General features: G+C 38.5%; 1 protein-coding gene across 1 annotated transcript; it reads right to left on the bottom strand.

The window, feature by feature from the left end:
• Nucleotides 1–18,139: 18,139 nt before the first annotated feature.
• Nucleotides 18,140–19,904, bottom strand: LOC147602978 (F-box/kelch-repeat protein At5g43190-like). The gene has a single exon (XM_086797287.1). The coding sequence runs from the start codon at nucleotides 19,291–19,293 to the stop codon at nucleotides 18,226–18,228; it is 1,068 nt and encodes a 355-aa protein (XP_086653413.1). The 5' UTR covers nucleotides 19,294–19,904; the 3' UTR covers nucleotides 18,140–18,225.
• Nucleotides 19,905–23,268: the final 3,364 nt, after the last annotated feature.

The following is a 23,268-nucleotide window of genomic DNA, read 5'->3' as shown; positions in this document are numbered from 1 at the left end:
CTCGGTAGCTTTGCTCTCCAAAGAGACCAACTATTTGAATGGTTATGAACTCCGTATAATAGAATCCATGATGTTACAAGTATCAGCTATCTTCATGTTGGAGAGCTGATTCTCTAAGGCTACCTTCTGAGCAGAGTTCTCATGATGATACTACTCCTCTAGATGGTATCCCAAAATTCTTATGCAATTTCCTCATCATTGTCATCAAATTGATAATAAGCAATAGAGGGTCTGTTGAAAAAGATAAAGGCATGAACCCTTGGATCTTTGTCAGCCCAAGCATCAATCGCATAGCTTGATTAGGAGTAGCATCAAGAGAGGCGTCAATACTAGATTAGGAGTAGCATCGCAGAGCTTGATTAGGAGTAGCATCGAGAACTCTAATCAATTCTCTACTAAAGTTAGATTACTTGTGAGAATTCCTCTCATACGATTTCTCCTCTTTCTTTATGTTTTCTTAATTTTCAATAAGCTTAAGCATCTCTTTTTTTATTTACGTAAATATTAGAGATAATCCAACTTCTCCTTATCTCTCAAAAAGAATAAAGTAATTCTTGTTGTAGTTATTGTTTTGTAGTGCTAAGTTTGTAGATTAATATATGACTATTTAGGGTTAAGATTTTGTTTCTCTTTAAGTAGAGATAGATTATTTTATATTTGTAAATTAAGATTGAGAAAGGATGAATTAATTGTATATATTGGGCATAGCTATGGTTTTCCTATCTTTTACTATGAAAGAAGCAAGAGTTTTACAAGAGTGTAGGAGATTTAAGAGAGTTTTTATTTCTTCATTAGTAAAGAGCTTAGTATGCACAAGTAAAAAAGATTGCCTTATCTTAATATAGCCTTGTTGTTCATGCTTAGAGATAATTTAAAAGTGATGATAAGAATATTGTTTAAGTACCATAGGTACTCTTTTAAAAACAAATTGTTAAGTAGGGGTGTTGAAGGAAAATTTATAGGAGCGTACGGATTACTATGAGAAGTTACTTCTTGTGGAAATAATGTAAAAGAGGTTAAGTTGGTTTTCAAATCATTGCAAAGATGTTTTTGTGCAAGCAATGGTTTAGTTAAAGAAGATGACATTAAACTAATAAAAAAGATTAAATTCAGAGTCGACAGTGAAGATGGACGAGGATAATGATGGCGGGGAAGTTTGCACTCATCAAAAGTGGTGAGTATAGGACGTAACTAGCCCTGACTCTGGTCCTCAGTTTGTTGGCTTGGTGAGGTCAAGGTCAACAACCTAGGGGTTTTTAGACTTGTCTATGAGAGGTTCTCAAGCAAAACAGTTCCCTGGTGAGATGATGCTCCTTAGTTGATTCCATAATCCAAGCATCGTGAAATAAAATAGGAGAAAAGGAAAGCATGGCCGACACATATTGGCTTATGGAAGGGTGGGCTGGATGAGTCATATGTTTTCCCTTTTTTGTAGGTTATATTGATGATGGAAGTTCTTGTAAGAATCTTGCATGAGCATGTTGTACAAAATATAGCATACTTGCATTGTTGTTTGAATTTTTCTACTTCTTGTATTCTCTTGTATGATGAGAATGAATGGAATCAATGCTATTTGAGTTTTTGAATTTGTGTCCATGCGTGTTCTTACGCTATGTGTTACTTTAGAGATATGGAAATGCTTTTTTAGGACATCACTATCTGTCATGAACTAGAAGAGGTTAGACTCATAGATTATTATTGGGTTGTAGATATTGACAACATCTGAGAGAATGATATCTTTTGCAAGAATTTTTTTGAGCTCATAGAGCTCCTCTTTTCCTATGACATACTTATCCCTAACAAAATTAGTAGGATTCGTGGTCGAGAGGGGGGGGAGGGAGGTTTGGGAAGGCAATTTTTTTAATATGTAAATAAGCTTTCCAAGATTTTTGAGTGATTAAGTGATTTTCGTATATAAAGGTTTTACAGCAGTTGTTGTCTTCAAAGGGTTATTAAGTTAGATTTTTTAACTCTATTTTTTTTTTCCAGAATCATGCCTCACTTAGCTAGTAGAGTTGTTCAAGGTGGTATACACGATCACCTCTGAGATCTCGTGCACAGAGTCCAACTTGGGACATTCTCAGGTGAAGGCTCCAACATGGGGGAGACTCTAGGTAGCAAGTGGATAGACTCCATGATGGAAGAATTTTTGCCATTGCTGGTTATAACAAAAATAACAAGTCAATAAAATGGCTTGCCTAAAGCTATGTGGACCGGCTAAGACTTGGTGAAAGTCTACATGACAAACCCAACTTATTAATGAAAATAATCTTACTTGGGAACAAATCAAGGCCGTTCTTAAAAAGGGAGATATCGCCCCTTCGAGCTAAAGAAGATGGATGCTTTCCTTGAATGTGAAAGAAGAGGGAGACCTCTGGATGTGTACCATTCAGATTTTATCCATCTTTCTAAGTATGAACCTCCCTTGACGGAGGTGCAATGACTAAGGCAGTTCATACTAGCATGGGACATCCGCTTAATTTTGAAATAGAAGCCTTGAAATCAACCTCCATCTCAGATGTTGTGCTCTAGGCTAAGGCCTAAGAAGAAGCCATACAGAGCCAAGGTAGGCTTGTTGGGGCAAGTCAGGCCTTGAACCAGTATTACCCTTTGAATAGAAAACATCCACCTCCTCCTAGAAGTGGGCAATCCAATGATGGTGGCCGAGGTTTCAAGGCCCCTTGGATTGAGATGTGAAGTACCCTCTCCTTTTCAAATCTTACTCCTGAACTTCTTCGAAGGGCTAAGGAGGAGAACCAATGCAATAAGTATTTTGATAAGAGCCACAAGGCTCGTGAATGTGGGAGACCCTTGACTTTGCCTCCCCCTCCTATGACAAATTGGCATCCGGCCTCTTTAGTCAACTCTCACCCCAACTCCATAAGCAATTGGGCTAGGAAGAGTGTATCCCATGTAGTCACTGTGGAAGATCAAGAAGAAGAAGAGGCCTATGTTCATACAGCTATGGAATCTTGAGGGCCAAATAGATAATATTCTGTCACATCGAGATTCGGGCATCCCTCAAAGGTACGAGTTTTTGTCTTTTAATTGATTCAAGTAGTTTGCATTTATTATTTTCTCCTCAACATCTAAAGATGCTTGGTATTAAGCCTAGAGAAATTAAAAAATCATTAACAAAAATGGCCACTGGACATTTGGAGTTCTCTAAGTTAGAGCCAGATGAGACTCCATTTCTCCTTGATAGCCACCCTACCTCTCAAGATTTCAAGGTTATTCCTTTGGGAATATTTCATGGCATCTTGGGTATGGATTGGCTTAGTAAAAATGATGCTGACATTCATTATAAGATGGGACACGTGCCTTTCTTGGATGCATCCTCTAGTAGAGTGCAAGGAAATGTGTCTTTCTTGGATACATCCTCTAGTAGAGTGTAAGGAAATGCATAATGTTTTTTAGTGCATTATAAAAAGAGTCATAGAAAAGAATATACCACTTTGTGTAAGTGGTCTTGGACTTCTTTCTCTGTATTTTTTCTCTCAAATAAATGTGTGAATAACATTAAAGATTCCTATAATAGACTCCATAGGTTTCTAATCCATAAGAGTTGAAGGATACACATCTATAAAAATACTAAAAAGGTTCATGTATGTATTAAAAGATATACCTATACAAAATATATTAAAAAGTAAAGAAATATTTGTATAATTTGGTCAATGGAGAGGAAGTTCTCTATGTCTTTTTGGCAAGTGAAGTTCTTTAAACATGTGTACAAGAACTTCTTTGATAGAATTTTTATTTTTTCCAAGTCTAAAATCTTTTACCCTTCCCTTTGATGATGAGATAAACTCTTTCAAACTTGATCTTCCGAACTTAAGTTTTTATAGAAAGCCCAACTTTCTTTTCCAATCGTTATGGGCATCTAGTTGTTAGCTTCATTTAGTGTATTGAATATAGAAATAGAAGTAATCAATGGAGAAGGGTGATAAGAACATAAAATTGTTTGTAATATTATATTAGAAAATGATATACATACAGATAAGAGATACATATATAATAGAAGATAAGGAAGAAAGGTAATAGAAGACAAAGAAGGAGATGGTACTGAATGTACTTGTTTTCAATCAATGTCATATTCGGAAGTACCATTGAGATATTTTATGATATTTATATATTATACTTTTATACTAAGAAATAATAAGAGATAAATAAGGAACTTCTGTTAACGGATGCCTTTCTCGTATTGTTCTAGGACCTTTCTCTCTCTAAAATGAAATGGCCCAAAAATGACCTCCCAAGTCCCCTAATGTGGGTTGCAAGCTTTCTCTCTCTGGCCACATTTTTGCATAAGGTTCCATCGCCTGCCATTGGCATAAGCTCTTCCAAAAATGACTCTTTTGGCCGGGTTTAAAGAGGGATGTATTGAATTATGTAAAGCAATGCCTTTCTTGTCAAAAGATCAAAGCGAAAATAGTGAAGCTTCATCCCTCAGAAATTTTACAGATTAAGGAATACATTAGTATGGATTTAATTACTGGGCTTCTGACTGTGAAAGGTGGATATGATTTCATCATGGTTGTGGTAGACTGATTAACTAAGGTAGCCCATTTGCTACCAGTTAGAAAGACTTTTTCAATGGGGTTGACATTGCCCATATTTTTGTAAGAGAAAGACTTCATGGATTGCCTCACCATATCATCGTGATAGGGACATTAAGTTAACTTCTCAGCGGTTTTTGGATTACTTTATTTGAGACCATGGGTACTCACTTAAATATGAGTATGGCCTATCATCTATAGAGACAGATGGAAAAACTAAGAAAAGGGCAAATCATGTTATTAGAGATATGCTTAAGGCTTATTACAATCAAGAACTTAAGAAATGATTTTAATTTTTACATTTGGTAGAATTTTCTTATAATATCTCTTATCATAGAAGCTTAGGAATGTCTCCTTTTAAGGCCTTGTATGGGCAAAATGCATTACACCCCTTTGAATCTAATCAGGTCCTCTGATTAGAGTGGAGGCCCCTAATGGACAAGATCGATCATTAAGTCAAGCTAATTTGACAAGATATCAAGGTCACTCAGAATAAAAAGAAGAGTTATACAAACCTAAAGAGATCTAAGAGCCTATTCAAGGAGACATGGCATTTCTCGGAGTTAAACTAAAGAAGATTTCTCTATCCTTGGAAAAAAGTCAAAAATTCTGGGTATTATGATCCCTATGTGATCACAAGGTAGACTGTTAGTGAGACAACTCCTATGTATTAGATGATGCCTGAGTGATCATCCCTAAGAAAGGGGAATTTAAAATAGAGCCATAACATATATTAGACCTTCGAGAGAAGACTTTTCAAATAGACTTCTCTAAGAGATTTCAGTAAGTGGAAACATTTGCCTCTAGAAGATGCTACTTAGGAAAAGTGGAAACACTGTTGGAATTAGGGTTAGGGTTGCAATAATGCACACACACAAGATAAAGAAGCTTGAGAGCACACAAACTCACTAGATTAGAATGAACAAATGTGTGGCAGATACAAAAGATAAGTACACACCCCAAAATGAGTAGATAAAAGGGTGTACATACATACGGGGAAAAAACCTCCTAGTGAGGGAAAAAGTGCCCTGACGATCCTAAGTGTGTTCACACACATCACTACCATATAATGCTACAAATCCCCACTAGAGTGATGATGTGAAAATGTACAGGGTATGGCCGATCAGTCTTGAAAAGGTAGTAAGCCCAAAGCTTTACGAAAAGCTTTGAACTTTTCACGAGGAAGAGCCTTCGTGAATAAATATGCCATGTTGTCATGTGTAGGCACATAGACCAAGCTAATCTCTGCTACTGCAGAGAGTCTTTCCCTGACATAAAGGTAATGCACCTCAATGTGCTTAGTGTGAGCATGAAACACTAGGTTCCTCACAACTGCTAATATGCTTTGGTTGTCAGTGAAAATCGTAGTGCAAAGCGACTGTCCACCAACACCCAAATCAACCATAAGACGTCTGAGCCATGCACACTCAACTATAGCTGTAAAAGTTACCCTATACTCAGTTTCACAATTAGAAGTGGCCACTGTAGGGCTACTTCTTGCTGAGCCATGATATACATGAATCACCAAGGTGAAAGCAAAACCCACTAGTGGTGGACACTCATGTGTCATAACATCCAACCCAATCTGAATCACTGAAAGCATGCAGCTGTGACTCACCCCCCTTTGGATAAAATAATCCAAAACACCGAGTGCCTTGTAAATAACAAAAAAACCCGCTTAATAGCCTACCAATGCTTCGTACCTGGGCTTTGCATAAATCTGCTCAACTATGAGACCGCATAATGTATATCTGGCCTCGTTTTGCACACATAAAGAAGGTAACCAATAGCTTGCTAATACAAACTAGCATCAAAAGAGTCTCCTACATCTTGAAGACTAAGTCGAGTACCTGTCTCCATAGATAGGTTTACAGTCTTCAAGATTAAACCCCTTCAATATCTTATGTATATATTCAGACTGTATCATAACAATGCCATCAATGCGTTGCATAAACTGAATCCAACACCATATTGGGGAATATGGGAATTTCCCATAAGTTTGGGACACGTGGTCAAAACTTTGGATTTGCCATAACTTGAACACCATTACTCCAAATTGTGCGCTTTAAAGCTTAATAGATCCCTCTTTTCAAGCGCTTTCCAATGATAGGTCACATGATAGGGTTTTGAGAAACTTATAGACATGTTAATCGGGTCCCACCTTTTTAGTATTACAAAAATGGGACTTGGGAGATTCCCAAACTCACGAATATGGTGTTATCCCCAAATCGTAATGCAAAGGCCCCAAATCTGACATCTCAAACGATGACTGCAAATCAGCCTTAAAGGCTGAAATCTGATCTATATCAGGTCTCGTGTGAGCAACATTTCATCAATGTATAGAACAATGACCAAAAATGTGTCCTTATTCTTCTCTTCACATAGCTGGTACTCTCTGTTGGATTGTTGTAAAAATCATTTGCAACCAAGTATGCATGAATCTTCTCATACCATGCTCTAGGAGCCTGCTTAAGGCCATAAAGAGCCTTTTTCAACTTGCATACTTTAGACTCTTCTCCTTTCATAGCAACACCAGGAGGCTGCAATACATACACCTCCTCATGTAAATCACCATTTAAGAATGCAGTCTTAATGTCCAACTGATGTACATTCCACCCGTGATGTGTTGCCAAAGCAATGACACATCTAATGGTAGTCATACGAGATGTGGGTGCAAAGGTCTCATCATCATCAATGCCCTTTTGTTGGTGGGCAAGTCTGGCCTTATAGCGATCAATGCTACCATCTACTTTGCATTTTAACTTGTAAACCCACTTAGTACCAATGGCCTTCTTGCCATGAGGTAGATCTGTCAAATACCAGGTGTCATTCTTAAGTATAGAGTTATACTCATCCTGCATAGCATGCATCCAATGATCATCATCCTGTGCTTCCTCAAAGGAAATAGGTTCCTCCTCATTACGTAAAGTAGAAATGAGAACATGATCCACATGAGAATAATCTACATGATGAGAACCTGCATGAGTTCTACAAGGTAAAGGAGATGCCAACTTGCTATCCCTCTCAATGTCTAGACAAGCCATTTTGGCATACGCCTAGATTTGTCTATGGCTGCTCTCTCCTCATCCACTACATTCTCAATAATTGCCTCATCAATAGGCTGATTTACAGGTTGCTTTTGTACCTGCAAAGGCTTAATTTCAGCACTTGGTTGAGCATTCAATTGCTCTATATAATGGTTGCCCTCCATTAAACAAAGGCAGAAGCAAATCAAACATACGCCTAGATTTGTCTATGGCTGCTCTCTCCTCATCCACTACATTCTCAATAATTGCCTCATCAACAGGCTGATTTACAGGTTGCTTTTGTACGTGCAAAGGCTTAATTTCAGCACTTGGTTGAGCATTCAATTGCTCTATATATGGTTGCCCTCCATTAAACAAAGGCAGAAGCAAATCAAACATGTCCTATGAGCATACATTCTACTATTTTTTGCATGAAAGCATGGGCTGAACTGAGTTTTCGACAAAAACAACATCTCTAAGTAGAAATCATCAATAGGGCCAGTGCGTAGCCACCGCCGTTGGAGGTTCTATGAAATCCTCACTTGTTGATGATAAACTATCAAGGTCAAAGAAAGGCTTTTTGAGGAGATGTGGGGTTAGCAATTGCCGAATTCCTATCCTACTACCTGCCTGGGAGCATGTGAGGCAACCTCACTCTCATTATCTTCGTATAGAGGACTAGTAGTTTGACTGACACCACTAATTTTTGTGATCCGAAGCTCATACGATTGATCTCCTCACAAAGGTATGTTTTGGTAATTAGGAGAATCTCTCTAGGCTCAATCTTGGATTTTTACAAGGAAGGCTTGAGGGAATGGAAGTGTAGCTTCACGTTTCACTACGAAGATTTGTTATACAATGTTTAAGTTTTCTTGTCCTTGTTCCTGCATTGCTGCTCAAGCACAAGAGCATAAGCAAGACAAAAAAAAAATGCAAATGAGCCACAGAAGGCTTCCTGCCATGCCAAGCTTCATAAGGAGTTTCAGACTGCAAGGCCTTGGTAGGGCATTTTTTTAACACATAGTTTGAGCACATAGTTGCCTCTAACCAAAAACCATGAGATAAATCTTGGGCTTTCACCATACATCATGTCATCTCTATGAGAGACATGTTCTTCCTCTCAGCCACACCATTTTGATGAGAGGTGTATGGCACTATACATTGATGCCTTATGTCTTTTTTAGCCATATATGCATAAAATTCCTTGGACATATACTCCCCCCTCGATCTAAATGAAGGGTGCCAACTTTAAATTCACATGCATTTTTACCCATGGATACAAAGTGCCTAAAGCACATAAAAACATCTGATTTCTGCTTTAATGGATACACCCAACTATATCTAGAGTAGCCATCAATAAAAGTGACGAAGTAGAGATATCCCCCAATAGATGGTGTCCTCATAATTCCACATACATCACTATGTATAAGCTCTAATTTCTTAACATCTCTCACAGATCCATCCTTTGGAAATGATGCCCGATGCATTTTACCAAGAATACACCCCTCACATACATGTCTAGCAGGGGTCTCAAGAGTTGGCAACTCAGACACCATATCATGCCTTTGAAGGCGTAACAACATAATTCAGATGGCCAAATCGTGCATGCCATAATTCTGCATCACTCATACCACAAGTTGCAGGACTGAGCAAGCATCATGCTGCAACTTCTCAAATACATCCATCTTATATAGGGCATGAAACAAGGTACCTAAGGTAATGATAGAATAACCATCATCTCTACACTTGGTGCAGATGCATCAACCATAATTTTGCATCACTCATACCACAAGTTGCAGGACTGAGCAAGCATCATGCTGCAACTTCTCAAATACATCCATCTTATATAGGGCACGAAACAAGGTACCTAAGGTAATGATAGAATAACCATCATCTCTACACTTGGTGCAGATGCATCAACCACAGCTATGCCCGATTCTTTCTTTTTCTCCTTCTCTAGCCTACTTGCGCTCATTTATGTAGTGCCTTGGTTTCCTGCAATAGTGATACTTGCCCTTGTTTTTAGGCTTATCACCTTCTTTCTATGCATCCTTACCTGAGGATTCTGATTTTGGCTTATAGACACCATGCGAAGAAGCTTTACCTTTTCCTTTCTGACTAGCAACAAAAGCTTGGTCACCAATTTGCATAACAGATCTGTTTTGCCTAGACTGCTCTTCTTGCAAGAGTACTAAAACCAGCTCATCAAATGTAAGGGAATTTGGATTTCCCTTCATCATGAGTCTAAGGGTAGAGGAAAAACTTTGATAAGAATCTAACAATGCATTGAGAACTGTGGGACCAATGTACTATCAGGATGATATATCTCATCCACAATAGCAAGCTGCTCCTTAAAATATTTAATCTTGGTCAAGAAGTTGTCCATTGAGTCTCCCTTATTTATGTGCTCAAACTCCAACTGTTTGCGGAGATATGCAACACGTGCTTTATTACGCACCTAGTATAATGCAACAAGTGCATCCCATGCCTATTTTGAAGTCTTACATGATCGAATATGAGGAATAATGCTTCGCTTCACAGAAAGTGCAAGCAATGCATGTGCCTGTGTATCTCTTCCATCCCATCTCGTTTGAGCAGTAGTGGGAGGTACTAGTGGTGCGTGTGGGGAGGAGCCACATGCACCACTAGTGGAGGAGCCACATCTGTATCAAATTCTACTTCAGATGTAATTGTAGCACCTGGTTGCACTGGGTTGTGAAACAGGATGAGTTTCACTACCATTGACCACATTCCAAAGGCCTTTAACAACCAGTACATGCCTCATTATATAGGACCATAGTGGGTAGTTAGTTCCATCAACTTTGTCCTTAGCACACAACATGTTGAATACATGACTACTGCCAGCCATGATTGTCTACCAAATGCAAAATCTTTCAACACATTGCAAGTACTCAGAATGTAACCCCAGATGGCTGCCAACTGATTGAATCACCTACAAAATGTATGAAAAATAACACAGAGTAGAGAATAGAGTGTTGTACTGGAGAAAGTATGATGGTCAATGTTGTTGAAGACACTTAATGCTGCTGCACACCAAATCTTTGCCATTGCACAGTCTAAACACCCAAAATCGAGTAGAACCAATCCAAAATAACGCCTCTCCAGAATGTCTAGAGAAACCTTTGCGGTGCCCAAAATGCACCTGAATCGTACCGCCCGCCGCGGACCTTGAAAATTTTGTATACTTCGTATATAACATACTTTAGTATATACCTTCTTCTCCCAAGAGGGTATCTCAATCAAAGATAGAAAAACAGGGTCGTGAGGAGGGAGGCAGACTACTAGATCAAGTGTCAAGAAACCTAGCTCTGATACCAATTGTTGGAATTAGGGTTAGGGTTGCAACAATGCACACACACAAGATAGAGAAGCTTGAGAGTCCACAAACTCACTAGATTAGAATGAACATATGTGTGCAAGATACAAAAGATAAGTACACACCCCAAAATGAGTAAATAAGAGGGTGTACATACGCACGGGGGAAAAAACCTCCTAGTGAGGAAAAAAGTGCCCCGACGATCCTAAGTGTGTTTGCACACATCACTACCATATAATGCTACAAACACTTGCCTCTAGAAGATGCTACTTGGGAGGAAAAGGCTCATAATCTTCATTACACTTATTTCTATTTTTTGAGCTTAGGACATATTGTTCTTTTTAAGGGGGAAGGATGTAATGTCCCTCTCCTTTTGAAACTATTGACCTCAGTTATTTCTTTTACGACGCTTCTATGTTGTGAAAAAATTGAACTAGTAAATTTTACCTCAGTAGTAAGCTAGGAAAATTCTTAAGCTAGCCATTATAAAGAGAGATAATATTACTTTTATATTCGAGACTTAGAGAGAGATAATAATAGATATTTTATAAATTTTAGAGAGCAATGGTGTAGTAAATATTAGTTTTTTTTATTGATTAAAGAGTTAAAAAATTTCTTAAGCTATCCATTATTGAGAGTTATGCTAATAAATCTTGATCTCAAGTTGGGCATGGTACATTAGCAAGAAATCCAAGAAAAGTAAAAGATTATTTTTAAAATTTAGATATTATTTTTCGTGATTTTTACGAAAGGTGAAATTTTGGTTGAGTGTAAGTGACCATTTAGACACCTAGGTGTGTGTAGATTGTAATCTTAGTTAATTAGACCTTATTAATAAGGAGCCTACTTAGGAAATGTGCTCAAGGAGATTACTTGCCAAAGTGTCCTCTTTAGAAAGGGCAGGATGCTTCCCCTCTCACCATCACCTTTCCATGTGTGACCATACCCACCTGGAGAGACGGAAGACTCTCTCACTTGTAGCATGAGTATTATGACCGTGTGTAGCTCAATCCAATGGGATTTGCATCCCTTTCGGAGCTAGGGATTCAACCCGTACCGGTGCACAAAAGCTTATCCATGAATGGAGAAAATGCTATGAACACCACTACCTTGACATAGACTTTACACACACAAGCTCAATCTTGCCATAACTCATTCACTCATCATCCCACTCATTCATGCATCCAATACAAGAAGAAAGCTAAGCTAATGCATACACAAGCTCAAAGCATACTTCATTCTCAAGCTCTTACTTCCCTAGCATGCACACAAACCTTGAAGCTTAATGGAACTTGAAATAAACATGCATTCTCAATCACTACTCAATGGAACTTGAAATAAACCTTGAAGCTTAATGGAACTTGAAATAAACATGCATTCTCAATCACTACTCAAGCAATGCCTTGCCCATGGATAAGCTACAAGCTATGGAGAAGCTTAAGCTTGAATCCACTACCACACAAAGCCTAATAGAGAATCCACAAGCATCAACAAAGAAGCATGCACACTAGAGAATAGAGATGAGAAGAGAGAAAAACATCATCTCATTGCATAGAATTAGAAGAGCATTGCTCATACAATAGTGTAGATGGAGAGAGAGAAGAGCTTGCACCTCTATGAACAAGAGGGAGAGCTAGTCTCAAGAGAGCTCAAGCATGAGTTTAGCCCAATGTGTCCATAAGCTCTCAAATGAGCCACTTTTTATACTAAAACTCCTAAAACTCCCAAAACTTCCCATGTGGGATTATTCTCAAGCCCACTCCCACACTCACCTACAACTTGGAACTCTTTACAAGAGCCCTAAATAAGAATGTCAAGTCTCTTGTTTTCCTGCTTCCATCTTTGTGTTGCATCCTTGCATTGATCACCACTCGTCACGCAACACCACCATATTGCTATTATATTTGGGTTATCAAGAGACTTCTCTTTCCTATCGCCATGTCGAAAAATGCACCTAGTTTTCTACTCCATGGGATTTGCTTTTTGTCATAGTTAATCTTTTCTCTTAATGCCTACTGCCTCTTCTACTACTATCCCCTCCACCCTTGTGTGCTTTTGGAGCAATTTCTAGAGCTAGAAGACCTCTCACAATCAAGCTTGAAGAGAATGCGGGGGAGAGGGAGAGCTTGAGTTCCTTGCAAAGTAAACACACACACATAATAGAGAGCAAGACACAAGAGAGAGATGGGTGGCTGAATTTTCTTCTATCTTCTTCTCTTCTCTACAACCATATAACTAAAAAGATAAGAGTATATACTATAAGGGAAAGTACTCTCCTACAATAACATACAATGGTCGATCCTTAGTGTGAACTCAACTATATGAGCTCACGTTATAACTATGCCACAACTCTAGTACTCCAAAGTGGCTGTCACACAGCCTATCATCCACCACTGACATCATATCAACCATAATCTCACCAACCATGCCAGTTGCATAAGTGTAGAGAATCTATCACCCAAGCGGGTCATCAATGTCCATAACACTAGTTGAGCTTGATATCTCAACACTCCCCCTCAAGCTTAACTCCACACATTGCACTCCAAGTAAGCTCCTAAACCTGTGGAGACTCTTTGTGCTCAATGCCTTCGCGAAGATGTCAACCACTTGATCCTCTGTGCTGACATATACCAGATCTACATCACTTGTTAGAACCTTCTTCCTCACAAAGTACTAATGCATCTCAATGTGCTTCATTCTAGCATGGTATACTGGGTTATTGGCCAACTATATGCTACTCATGTTGTCACAATAAATAAAAACTACTCTATCCATGGGCTCACCCATATCACTAAGTAGCTTCTGAAACCAAGCTACCTCATAAGCTACCATAGCAACACCCCTATAATTTGCCTCTATACTTGAAAAAGCAACTATTAGTTGTTTCTTACTGCACCAACTCACAGGAAACACTCCTAAACAAAAGCATAAAGCCATTGGTAGACCTCCTATCTATGACACTACCAGCCCCAATCCGCATATGTATCCCATGTAGCTGTATCTTTGCAGCACCAGCCTCATAAAAAATTCCGTACCTGAGAATCTGTCTAGTGACATCCATCCAAGTGTGGCTTCGTAGGGGTGTGCATAAGCTGACTCATAAGTCCAACAACATAGCTCAAGTCTGGCTAGTAATGGTCATGTAGATCAAGCTACCTACTATGTGCCTGTATATAGTGGGGTCCTCCAAAAGTTGCCTGTATTTGTGGAAAGCTTTGTGTTCTGCTCGAATGGCACTGAAATAGGCTTATAGCCTATCATACCGTACTTAAATAACATATTCAAGCTATACTTTCTCTATAATAACAAAATTCCATGAGGGGATCTCACCACCTCTATGCCCAAGAAATACCGCAGCTCACCCAAATCCTTCATCTTAAACGTTGAGATTACAAGCTCGATGAGACACCTAGAGCTAGGCACGATATGTGCTGGCATGGTAGATAGCAGCATGCGTGTGACAATAAATGGCCGTGTCCGGCTAGCCACAGTGTGTGGACATTAGATAGGGTTATTTGGTGTGTGAACATAGCACATTTATGTAGCTCTCTTCTATTATGCATTGTATGATTTTGGATATGGCTTCCCTCTTTGGTTAGGGTTACACTAATGGATTAGGGTTTGCTCTCTAGTGTGTGTGCTCTCTCTTTATCATGGTATCAAAGCCTGGTGCTCTCTATTAGGGTTTTGTGAGTGAGTAAAGAAGAGGAAAAAATTCTGTTTTGGAGCTATCCATTGGAGCTTGGAGAAGAGAGAAGCTGGAAGCACACCCCTACTCAATAGATCTGAAATCTAAGGACCACGGGTAAGCAAAGCTAAACACCCTTGAGCGGATTGTAGGAGCGGATTGTAGGTGATTTGACACAAGCAAAGCAGGATTTGAGCTGCCCAAAGCAAGTGAAAATTTTAGTTTTTTGCAAGCTTTAATGGAAAGCTTGAGAGCTTGATTGGAAGAGGCAAATGCATGTATTAGTTGAAGGGCATGTGTATCTAGCATTAATGAATGGAATAGCAATGCATATGCAATCCCTTGCTTGATTTTGGAGCAAATCTATGTGATATTAAAGAGGTCAAATTCTGGTTTTTGAGCTACACAAGAATAGAGGATGTATGCAAGAAATTGGAGCCATTGGAGGGTCAACCTATGCACATTGGTGTGATTAGGGTATAGCGCAAGGTCCCATATCTCATCCCATATGCTTGCCACACACAACCAGTCATTGCGGAGTAAACCAACAACAAAGGGGCCAGAAATCAGTGCAGAAATCTATTGTGGAGAAGAAAAATTGAAGCAAGCCCAAATGGATGCACATCATGCATAATGAGCTTTTCAATTGGACCCTACATATGTATGTATATTTTGATAGAACCCACAAGAACTAATTTGGATGCAATGATGCAAAAAAAACTAGATTAAATAGGTTTAGTAGAGTTGTTAATTGAGATTAGTAAAGAGAGCTTTACTAAATTAGCAATTACTCTCTCCTCTTGTAAAATTGGACTAATTACTCGCTAACGGAGTTAGAGCACATTGATACAAAGCTAATGAATGCTTGGGCCTAAGATTCGGATGCATATCGAGTGAATTAGAAGTGGATTAGTGTCGGTAATTAATAGTTTATAGGTTTTCGACCAAAACAGAGAGCTATTTTTGGCATGTACTTGGCAATTTGTGAGCTCGGATGATGTTTATATGCTACATGGAGGATGTATGGATGTTAATGCATATCATCCACACTTGATTTATTTCCCAGTGTTTTGAAAGATTGGAAGGCTCGAAAAAACCCCTCACAACAAGGCAAAGTGGACTGTTTGTACAAGGTTAAGCTCAAATGCTATGTGGATGATCTTGTATGCATAATGCTATGTGGATGGTCTTGTATGCATAATACAAGCAAATTAAAGGTTTCTGAAAAGTGGAGGACTGCTTTGGACGCATTTCTTAGAATTTGTGAGCGGCGCCAGGTTGTTTTCAGCATTTGCAAACAATGTTTTTGAGTCTAAGAAATTATCGCCAAAAATTTTTTTGGACTGTGTGGACAGCATTGGTGTCAAGGTTTATGTGTGTATGTGCATGTCTGAGTTGATTATTGGAAATCCTCAGTGAACATTGTGGTAGACAAAATGAGTGATAGTCCTGATAAAATTGTTTGAGAAGCTTGACAGGCACAACTTCCGCATTTGGAGAAGTATCGTATGAAAAATTTTCTCAAAGGCAAAGGCCTATGGAACTTGGTGACATGCAATGAGGCGGAGCCAAGGGTTCCCCAAACGAATGCAATACCTACCCAGCTTACAGCACATCGAAATTGGATAGAGAGAGCCTTCAAAGTGTTGCAGTACTTCTCAATATGTGTTACAAACACCATGTTATGCCATATACAGGACGACACACAAAATCCCAAGGATGCATGGGATACTTTGGTAAAGTTGTATGATACGACTACAGCACCAAAGAAGATACAATTGAAGCAGAAGATTCATGGTGTGACTCAAAGCAATAAAAGTGTAAATGATTATGTGCAAGAGATCAAAGAATGTGCTGATGCACTAGCATCTATTGGTGCTCCTATGGATGATGATGACTTGGTAGCCATTACATTGAATGTCTTGGATAAAGAGTACAAGGCATTTGCAACCTCTATCAGGGTTAGAGGTGGAAATCCCCGAGACTTTGATGAGCTGATTTCATTGCTTATTCTGGAAGAGATGAAACTTGGAATAGGTGCCTCATCTAGCACAAATGAAAATTCAAGGGATCAAGCATTTTACACTTATCGTGGTGCTAAAGGGAGGGGGAGATTCAGTCCAAGAGGATGTGCACGTGGTCGTTTTTGGCAGGATCAATCACCACAGTCTCAAGAGAATTTTAAGCCATCATTCGGTGCTAGAGGTGGTCGTGGTTTTCACCCTCATGCTAGAGGAAGATCTGTATCCAGAGGCAGGGGGAGATGGCAAACACCGCAACAGAATGCTAGTAGCATTGAGTGTCGCTATTGTGGTAAAATAGGACATATGGCTAGAGACTGCTATAAAAAGAAGAATGACTTCCATGGGTGGAAGAGTGTAGCATGACAATTATGCATCATCTAGTAATACAGAACATAAGGAGCGCTTGTTTGCCATGAAACATGTAATAGGCACTATGACGTCACAAAAGGAGAGTGATGATATTTGGTATATGGATTCTGGAGCATCAAATCACATGACATGCCATGGTGAGTGGTTTGACAAGATGACACCTACACATCACGACTATGTTGCTACTGGGGATGATACTCAACATCCTATTACACATATTGGTAGTGTGCCATTGCGTATGCATGATGGCAGAGTAAAAACCATGTCAGATATATTGTATGTGCCAACAATTACAAAGAGTCTTGCATCGGTTGGTCAAATGGTGGATCAAGGAATGCAAGTCAGGTTCAATCAACATGGCTGTTTTGTCGAGGACTTAAAAAATGGTTGCAAGTTAATTGCAAGAGAAAAGAAAGAAGGTAGATTTTTCAAGTTGATACAAGCATTCCAGAGTTGAAGTCTGCCATGTTTTCAAGAAGTCAAGGGGTTATGCCAAACATAGTGGTGCTTTGTCTAGGTTTAAATATGATGGTAGTAATAATATATGTGAAGCATGTAGGATTGGGAAGCAAGCAAGGTTGCCATTTCCAAAAGATGGTCAAATCACATTAAGTGCATGGTAAGGCACATGATAAGACTACTTCATATGTTTGTCTTACAAAATTAAATGCCCGTTTGAATGAGTAAGATGGTGAAAAGCCTAATGGTAAATCGGATAAGCGAAACCATGTTAACTGATGGAGTGGTTAACATTAGCGTACATCCACAGATCACTACCATATGAATGGCTACAATTATCCCACATGTGAGGGTTGCCTCGTCATACTCGTGGTGGTCGCCTCCTAATGGTACAATGTTGAATCGTCTCAATGGCTTGGGTTGTGCTTGGATGTGGTGGCACTATCATGACTTCTCATATGGATTAAATTACAATCCATGTCTATAGTAGTCAATATCTTCATTGCTTCATCTCATGTTTCACACATGGCATTACCTTCGGTAGGTAATAAAGTCGGTAATAATTTCTCAAAAGCACCAGATAAAAATATATTGATTTCACATTTATGTAACATAAAAAAAAAAGTTAACACTTGACTACAATACGAAACCATTCCCTGATTCTCAAAAGGTTCATCAAGCTTCATACCAAAGAAAAATGACATCATATTTAGGATGGTACATGGAAAACACCTGCCCAGGTCATAAATAATGAGCTGTTAATGGTTTAAGGTACAGGCTGCAAATCAGGCTTGAAGGAAAACCAACTGAAGCCACCACTTTTCTTATCAGGAAGAAAGGGACACTGTGGAAGCCAATGCCATGTCCTCCGAGAGATCTTGTAAACAAGTACTTCTGGTGCTGTGGAGCAGAACAAGCATATGTAATCCGCATGCCCGATGCAGCATATGAGATCGTATGTGTGGTAGCACATCGACAAAAACCTCCTGCACATCATTTCTGGCGTCCATTGTACTTCTCTCCACTCCATGTTCTTCTTCTGGAGCTGCAGAACACATAGGCTCCTTGTGATTCCATGGATACCGAGTCCTGCCACCAGAAAAACCAAATCCTGACTAATGACTAGGCGTGCATATGTGAGGGATTTGGGTAAAGGTGCTGCTAACTCTGTCCACACATCCTGTTTTACATTGTATGCCAGAATGGCAATGGGCTCTGATGTGGTGAAGTAGAAGACCCCATCACAATAAGGAGTTTCAAATCTGAGCTCTCTTTTGAAAGGTAGATTTGCAATCCTCTTCCAGCAATTTGCAAGGGAATCATACAAAAATGTGTAAGTGGAGAAGCTATCCTCATCAGTACCAGCAATGAGAACCTTGAATGAATTTGAGTTGGGCTCCACAACCATGGCAATGGGTGACCTCCTGTAATAATGATCTAAAGGAGGCAGCTCCTTCCACATCCTTGTAATAGGATTGCACACCACCAATGGACCAGAGAGGCCTGTGCGGCGCAAGCACAGAAGGCCGCCACATGCCGCCGCGACTTCCAAGACGCGGTTTGTGGGCAGGAATGAGAGCGACAAAGTGCGCCACTTGTTCATGAAACTGTCATAGGCTCTGCAGAAGCTGCGGTCCTGTCGCTTGAACATCAGAAGCCAAGGAGTGCTGCTGGAGCAAACATGGCTGTGCACATCGAGAAAGGCCGCCGAATCCATGAGGTTCTTCCATCTTCTGCAAACACACCGGAAGCGAAGCAAGCTTTGGGCGGGCAAGCGTGGCAGGATCACATCCAGGATGTGGTCAGGAAGCCTGGTCCAGATGCTAGAATCCATGGTGATAGATCATAAGACACCCAATCGATCCTTTGAAGCTTGAAACAAAGCTTTTCAGCACATCAAGCCCTCCTCAGCAAGCTTGATAAGGGGTTTCAGGACATCAAACCCTAATCAAAGTCCACAGGTGCATTTGAAAAGGTTGGTAGCACATTCAGAACCTCATAAGAACCCTGTAGATCAGACCCTGATCACATCAAACCCTGATTAAAACCCTCATAAAATCCCTTACGGCGGCTAAGTATTAAGAAGGTTTCACCACATCAGACCCTGATTAGAACTAATTAAAACCCATAGCTCTCGTGATGCTGCAATAGGGTTTCAGCACATTAGACCCTAATTGGAACCCAAATTTCTGTTGACCCTAATCACATCAGCACCAAAACCTACAAATGCAAGACCTCCACTGGACTAGAATGTTGGAGAAGCTCTTAATCTGAAGATTAGCCTTACAATAATCTTGCTTATTTACACTGCTAATCGCTGATTCGTTTTCTGTTTAAGCTTTGCGCAAAATTCTCGCAGAAAATGCCCACCTTCAAAATCAAGACGAAGACTTGCCTCGTGCTTATCCATATTATGGTGGATGCTACACTCTTATTATTGACGAGGTGGGCCTCTCTTAAATCTTGAAATATGGTGTGTCACATAGTCACGAGGAAGAGTGCCCAAGATGGTTAGATTTTGGTTCTATGGTTTAATACAAACTTCTGTTGGAAATGTAAAACTAGGCGAAAAGTGTAAAAAATCCTGCCATTTCCTAAAGATCGTGTCTGTCTAAGTACATGGAGACGGGGAGTATCCTCCGTCTATCTTCTTACTTGCATGTTTTTTGGTCAAAAAATAGATTCCACCTACTTCAAATGTATAAAGACCCTAAGTAAGGGGTGCGGTTTAATCTAAAAATCCTCCCCTTTTTTTTTAAACCAATTGTTTTTCCCAACAAACCATGGGCAAGCCTCTTTGAAAACTTTCCATGCTTCGAATAACTCTAAGTTGGAGTTGAAACATAAATCAGATAGGTTTCTAATGAAACTAACAACGTTTATTCTCGTAGGTTTACGACAAGCACTTAAAGCTCTAGTAGCATGTTTGAAATATGGTGGCTCAGAAAGGAGTGGTTGCCAACTCCATAAAATGCAAGCTTAGCTACTCAACTCACAACCAAGTTAAAAATTTGAAGGTTTCAACCCCAAAAAGTGAGAATTACATTTCTCTGCATGCAAACCAAAACATGTTCCCAGTTTACCTCCACATGTTGGGACACAACCGAAGGATGGAAAAAAGCCCCATAAAACTTACACCTATGTCGACTTTTGAGCTGATATTTTATTAAAACGCCTTTAAAATTATATTTTTGAACAAATGAGGAAAACAAGTTTACTAGTTAAAATACAAATATTGTAAGTCCATTGTTAAAAAAAATTACAAGTTTCCTATTAACACTCGTTCTATGTTATGAGTTCTATGAACCCTCGTTGAACGACAGTCTTTAATCTATAAACATCCTTGATAGTGGTGGAGGGCTAGGCCCGACTTGACATTAACAAGAGATGCAATTATGATTGGTCTTTGAGAGAGAGAGAGAGAGAGAGAGAGAGAGCATTTAGTTTTGAGGAAAATAAGTGTTAGACAACCTAGCTTTATTTTGTAACCTAGTTGCAAAACTCATGGGTCATTTAACATATATAATACTCATAGACCATTCATTTATATGGTAGAGGTAAGCGAGACAAAAGGGTTGGTGTAGAGGTACCCAAATTTAAAATCAGTAGATAAAAAGGTTGGTGTAGAGGTAGCCAATTATTTAAAATAAGTAGATAAAAGGGCTAGTGTAGAAGTATCCAAATTTATAAAATAAAATTCTAGATGTTTGACCATAGGAACACAGACCGAAAAAAGATCGCCCAAAAAACTAACATAATCTCTACATTGGCAGTTCAACAACCATCACCACACCACCACAAAAAAATTTATCGCACTATCTACCACCACCACCAAAAAACTACCACAATATCTACCTTTGCACAACCACAGCCACCAAAACAATAGAATCAACAATACAAGATTCTCAACAAAAGTTATAAACCTCAATTTAGCTATCTTAAAGAGACATACTTCTAGAGTCATGAAGACCTACCGCCAAAGTGAACAGCTGATCTTAGATAGCCCATGATCAATTGGATCGATAGTCAAACATGAGTTGGTAATATAGAAGTTAAAATTAAAGGCAAAAGCATATGTACATACACAATACTTATAAGAAAATATAGTATTACTACACACTACTTATAAGTAAATAGAGCATTACTACACGATGATGTGTGACATGATGCCTCCATTTCTTCATTATTAGTCCATGTGAAGATATTAATTGTTTGAGTAAAGTCATAATTAACACTCATAAGTTTAGTGCATCTAAATGAGTTTGGTGAAATTTTGGAAGAGTTCGGGGAGTGAAAGGCTAAGGGATATTATAAATCTCTCAAAAAAAGAAAGCTAAGAGTTAGAGGAATTGAACATTTAATAAGGTTGAAGGTGTTGTGATTTGATTTTGCATGTGCATTTTACATTTATGTTGTATGCAGCGTGCTATCCACAAACTGATATGTGGTAAAATTGACGTTACTTTTAGACCCAATATAATTTGATGAAACTCTCTTACATGGGGCTAGTGCATTGTCTAAGAAATAAATTTTCTCTATATACAAAGTTGATCCCATGGTTGAATTTAAGCATATTTTGATATTAAGACAGGTAGGTATATGGAGTCCATGGCCATAGAAGAGGTTTATTGAAAGCAAAGATGTCTCTAGATTTAGATAGAAATACAACGATCCAAATGGTCAAATTTTAAACGGTAGTGAGTACTACAATTTATCAGTTTACTTTATTTTGATCTAACAATTCGATTTAGAGTTATAGCCTTTGCAAAAACATAGTTTTTAGATTTTAAGCCATGAAAATGACAATAGTTGTTTTAAAAATTTGATGAAAATTTGGATTCTAGAATGACAAAGTGGATTATGGAGTCCAAAATTCCATGAGACAGACTGACATTTCTATCATGATCGTTTAATTTATGTAGGAAAAAAGAAAATTTTTGATCCATAATGAATGAAAATTTCACTTTTACTGGATGAAAATTTTAGTCCGTCAAGACACAAAAATTTCCGTGGAAAGAAAAAATTTCTGTCAGGAGAATTTAGATTCCATAATCCAATTGGATTCTGGAATCCAAATTTTTATCGGACGGATTGAAATTTTCGTTGATGGATTGTAATTTCCATGGACAAAAATTAACGAAAATTTTGTTGACGGGTTTAAATTTTCGTGGAGGAAAATTGACGAAAATTTTTCAATGGAAATTTTTTCTGTCAACCCAATCTAAATTTTCATCTTCAGAAAGAATTTCTATCATCAAAGGACCGAACTTTCCATCGATAGAAATTTCAGTCCATCGACGAATATTTTTTTTCATTGATGGAAATTTATGTCCATTATTGCTAAACTGAAATTTTTGTTCAACAAATTTGAAATTTATGTCTATTTATGGATTGAAATTTTTCTTTTTTCAGACTAAAATTACACTTCGTCAGAAATGTTAGTCTATTCCAAATTTTCATCAATTTTTCAAAACGACAACTGTTATCTTTTTCATGGCTCAAAATCTAACTGTTATAAACTAAAAACTATGTTCTTGCAAAGTCTATAACTCTAAATTGAACCGTTAGATCAAAATAAAGTAAACTGATAAATTGTAGTACTTACTATCATTTAGAATTTGATCGTTTGGATCGTTGGTTTTCTATCGGAATCTATAGAAATATTTTCTTTCAATAAGCCTCTTCTATGGCCATGGACTCCATATACCTACTTATCTTTATACATCAAATATATGCTCTAGTTCAATGATTGGGATAAAGTGTAATGATTGGAATAAAGTTAGTTAAATTCTTGTAGAAGAAAAATCAG

Source organism: Cibotium barometz, chromosome 65, assembly GCF_041138505.1.
Source record: "Cibotium barometz isolate CiBa-2024 chromosome 65, ASM4113850v1, whole genome shotgun sequence".
In the NCBI taxonomy this organism is placed as follows: Eukaryota; Viridiplantae; Streptophyta; class Polypodiopsida; order Cyatheales; family Cibotiaceae; genus Cibotium; species Cibotium barometz.
The sequence above is the reverse complement of the archived record's forward strand: the minus strand, read 5'-3'. Positions and strand labels throughout refer to the sequence as shown.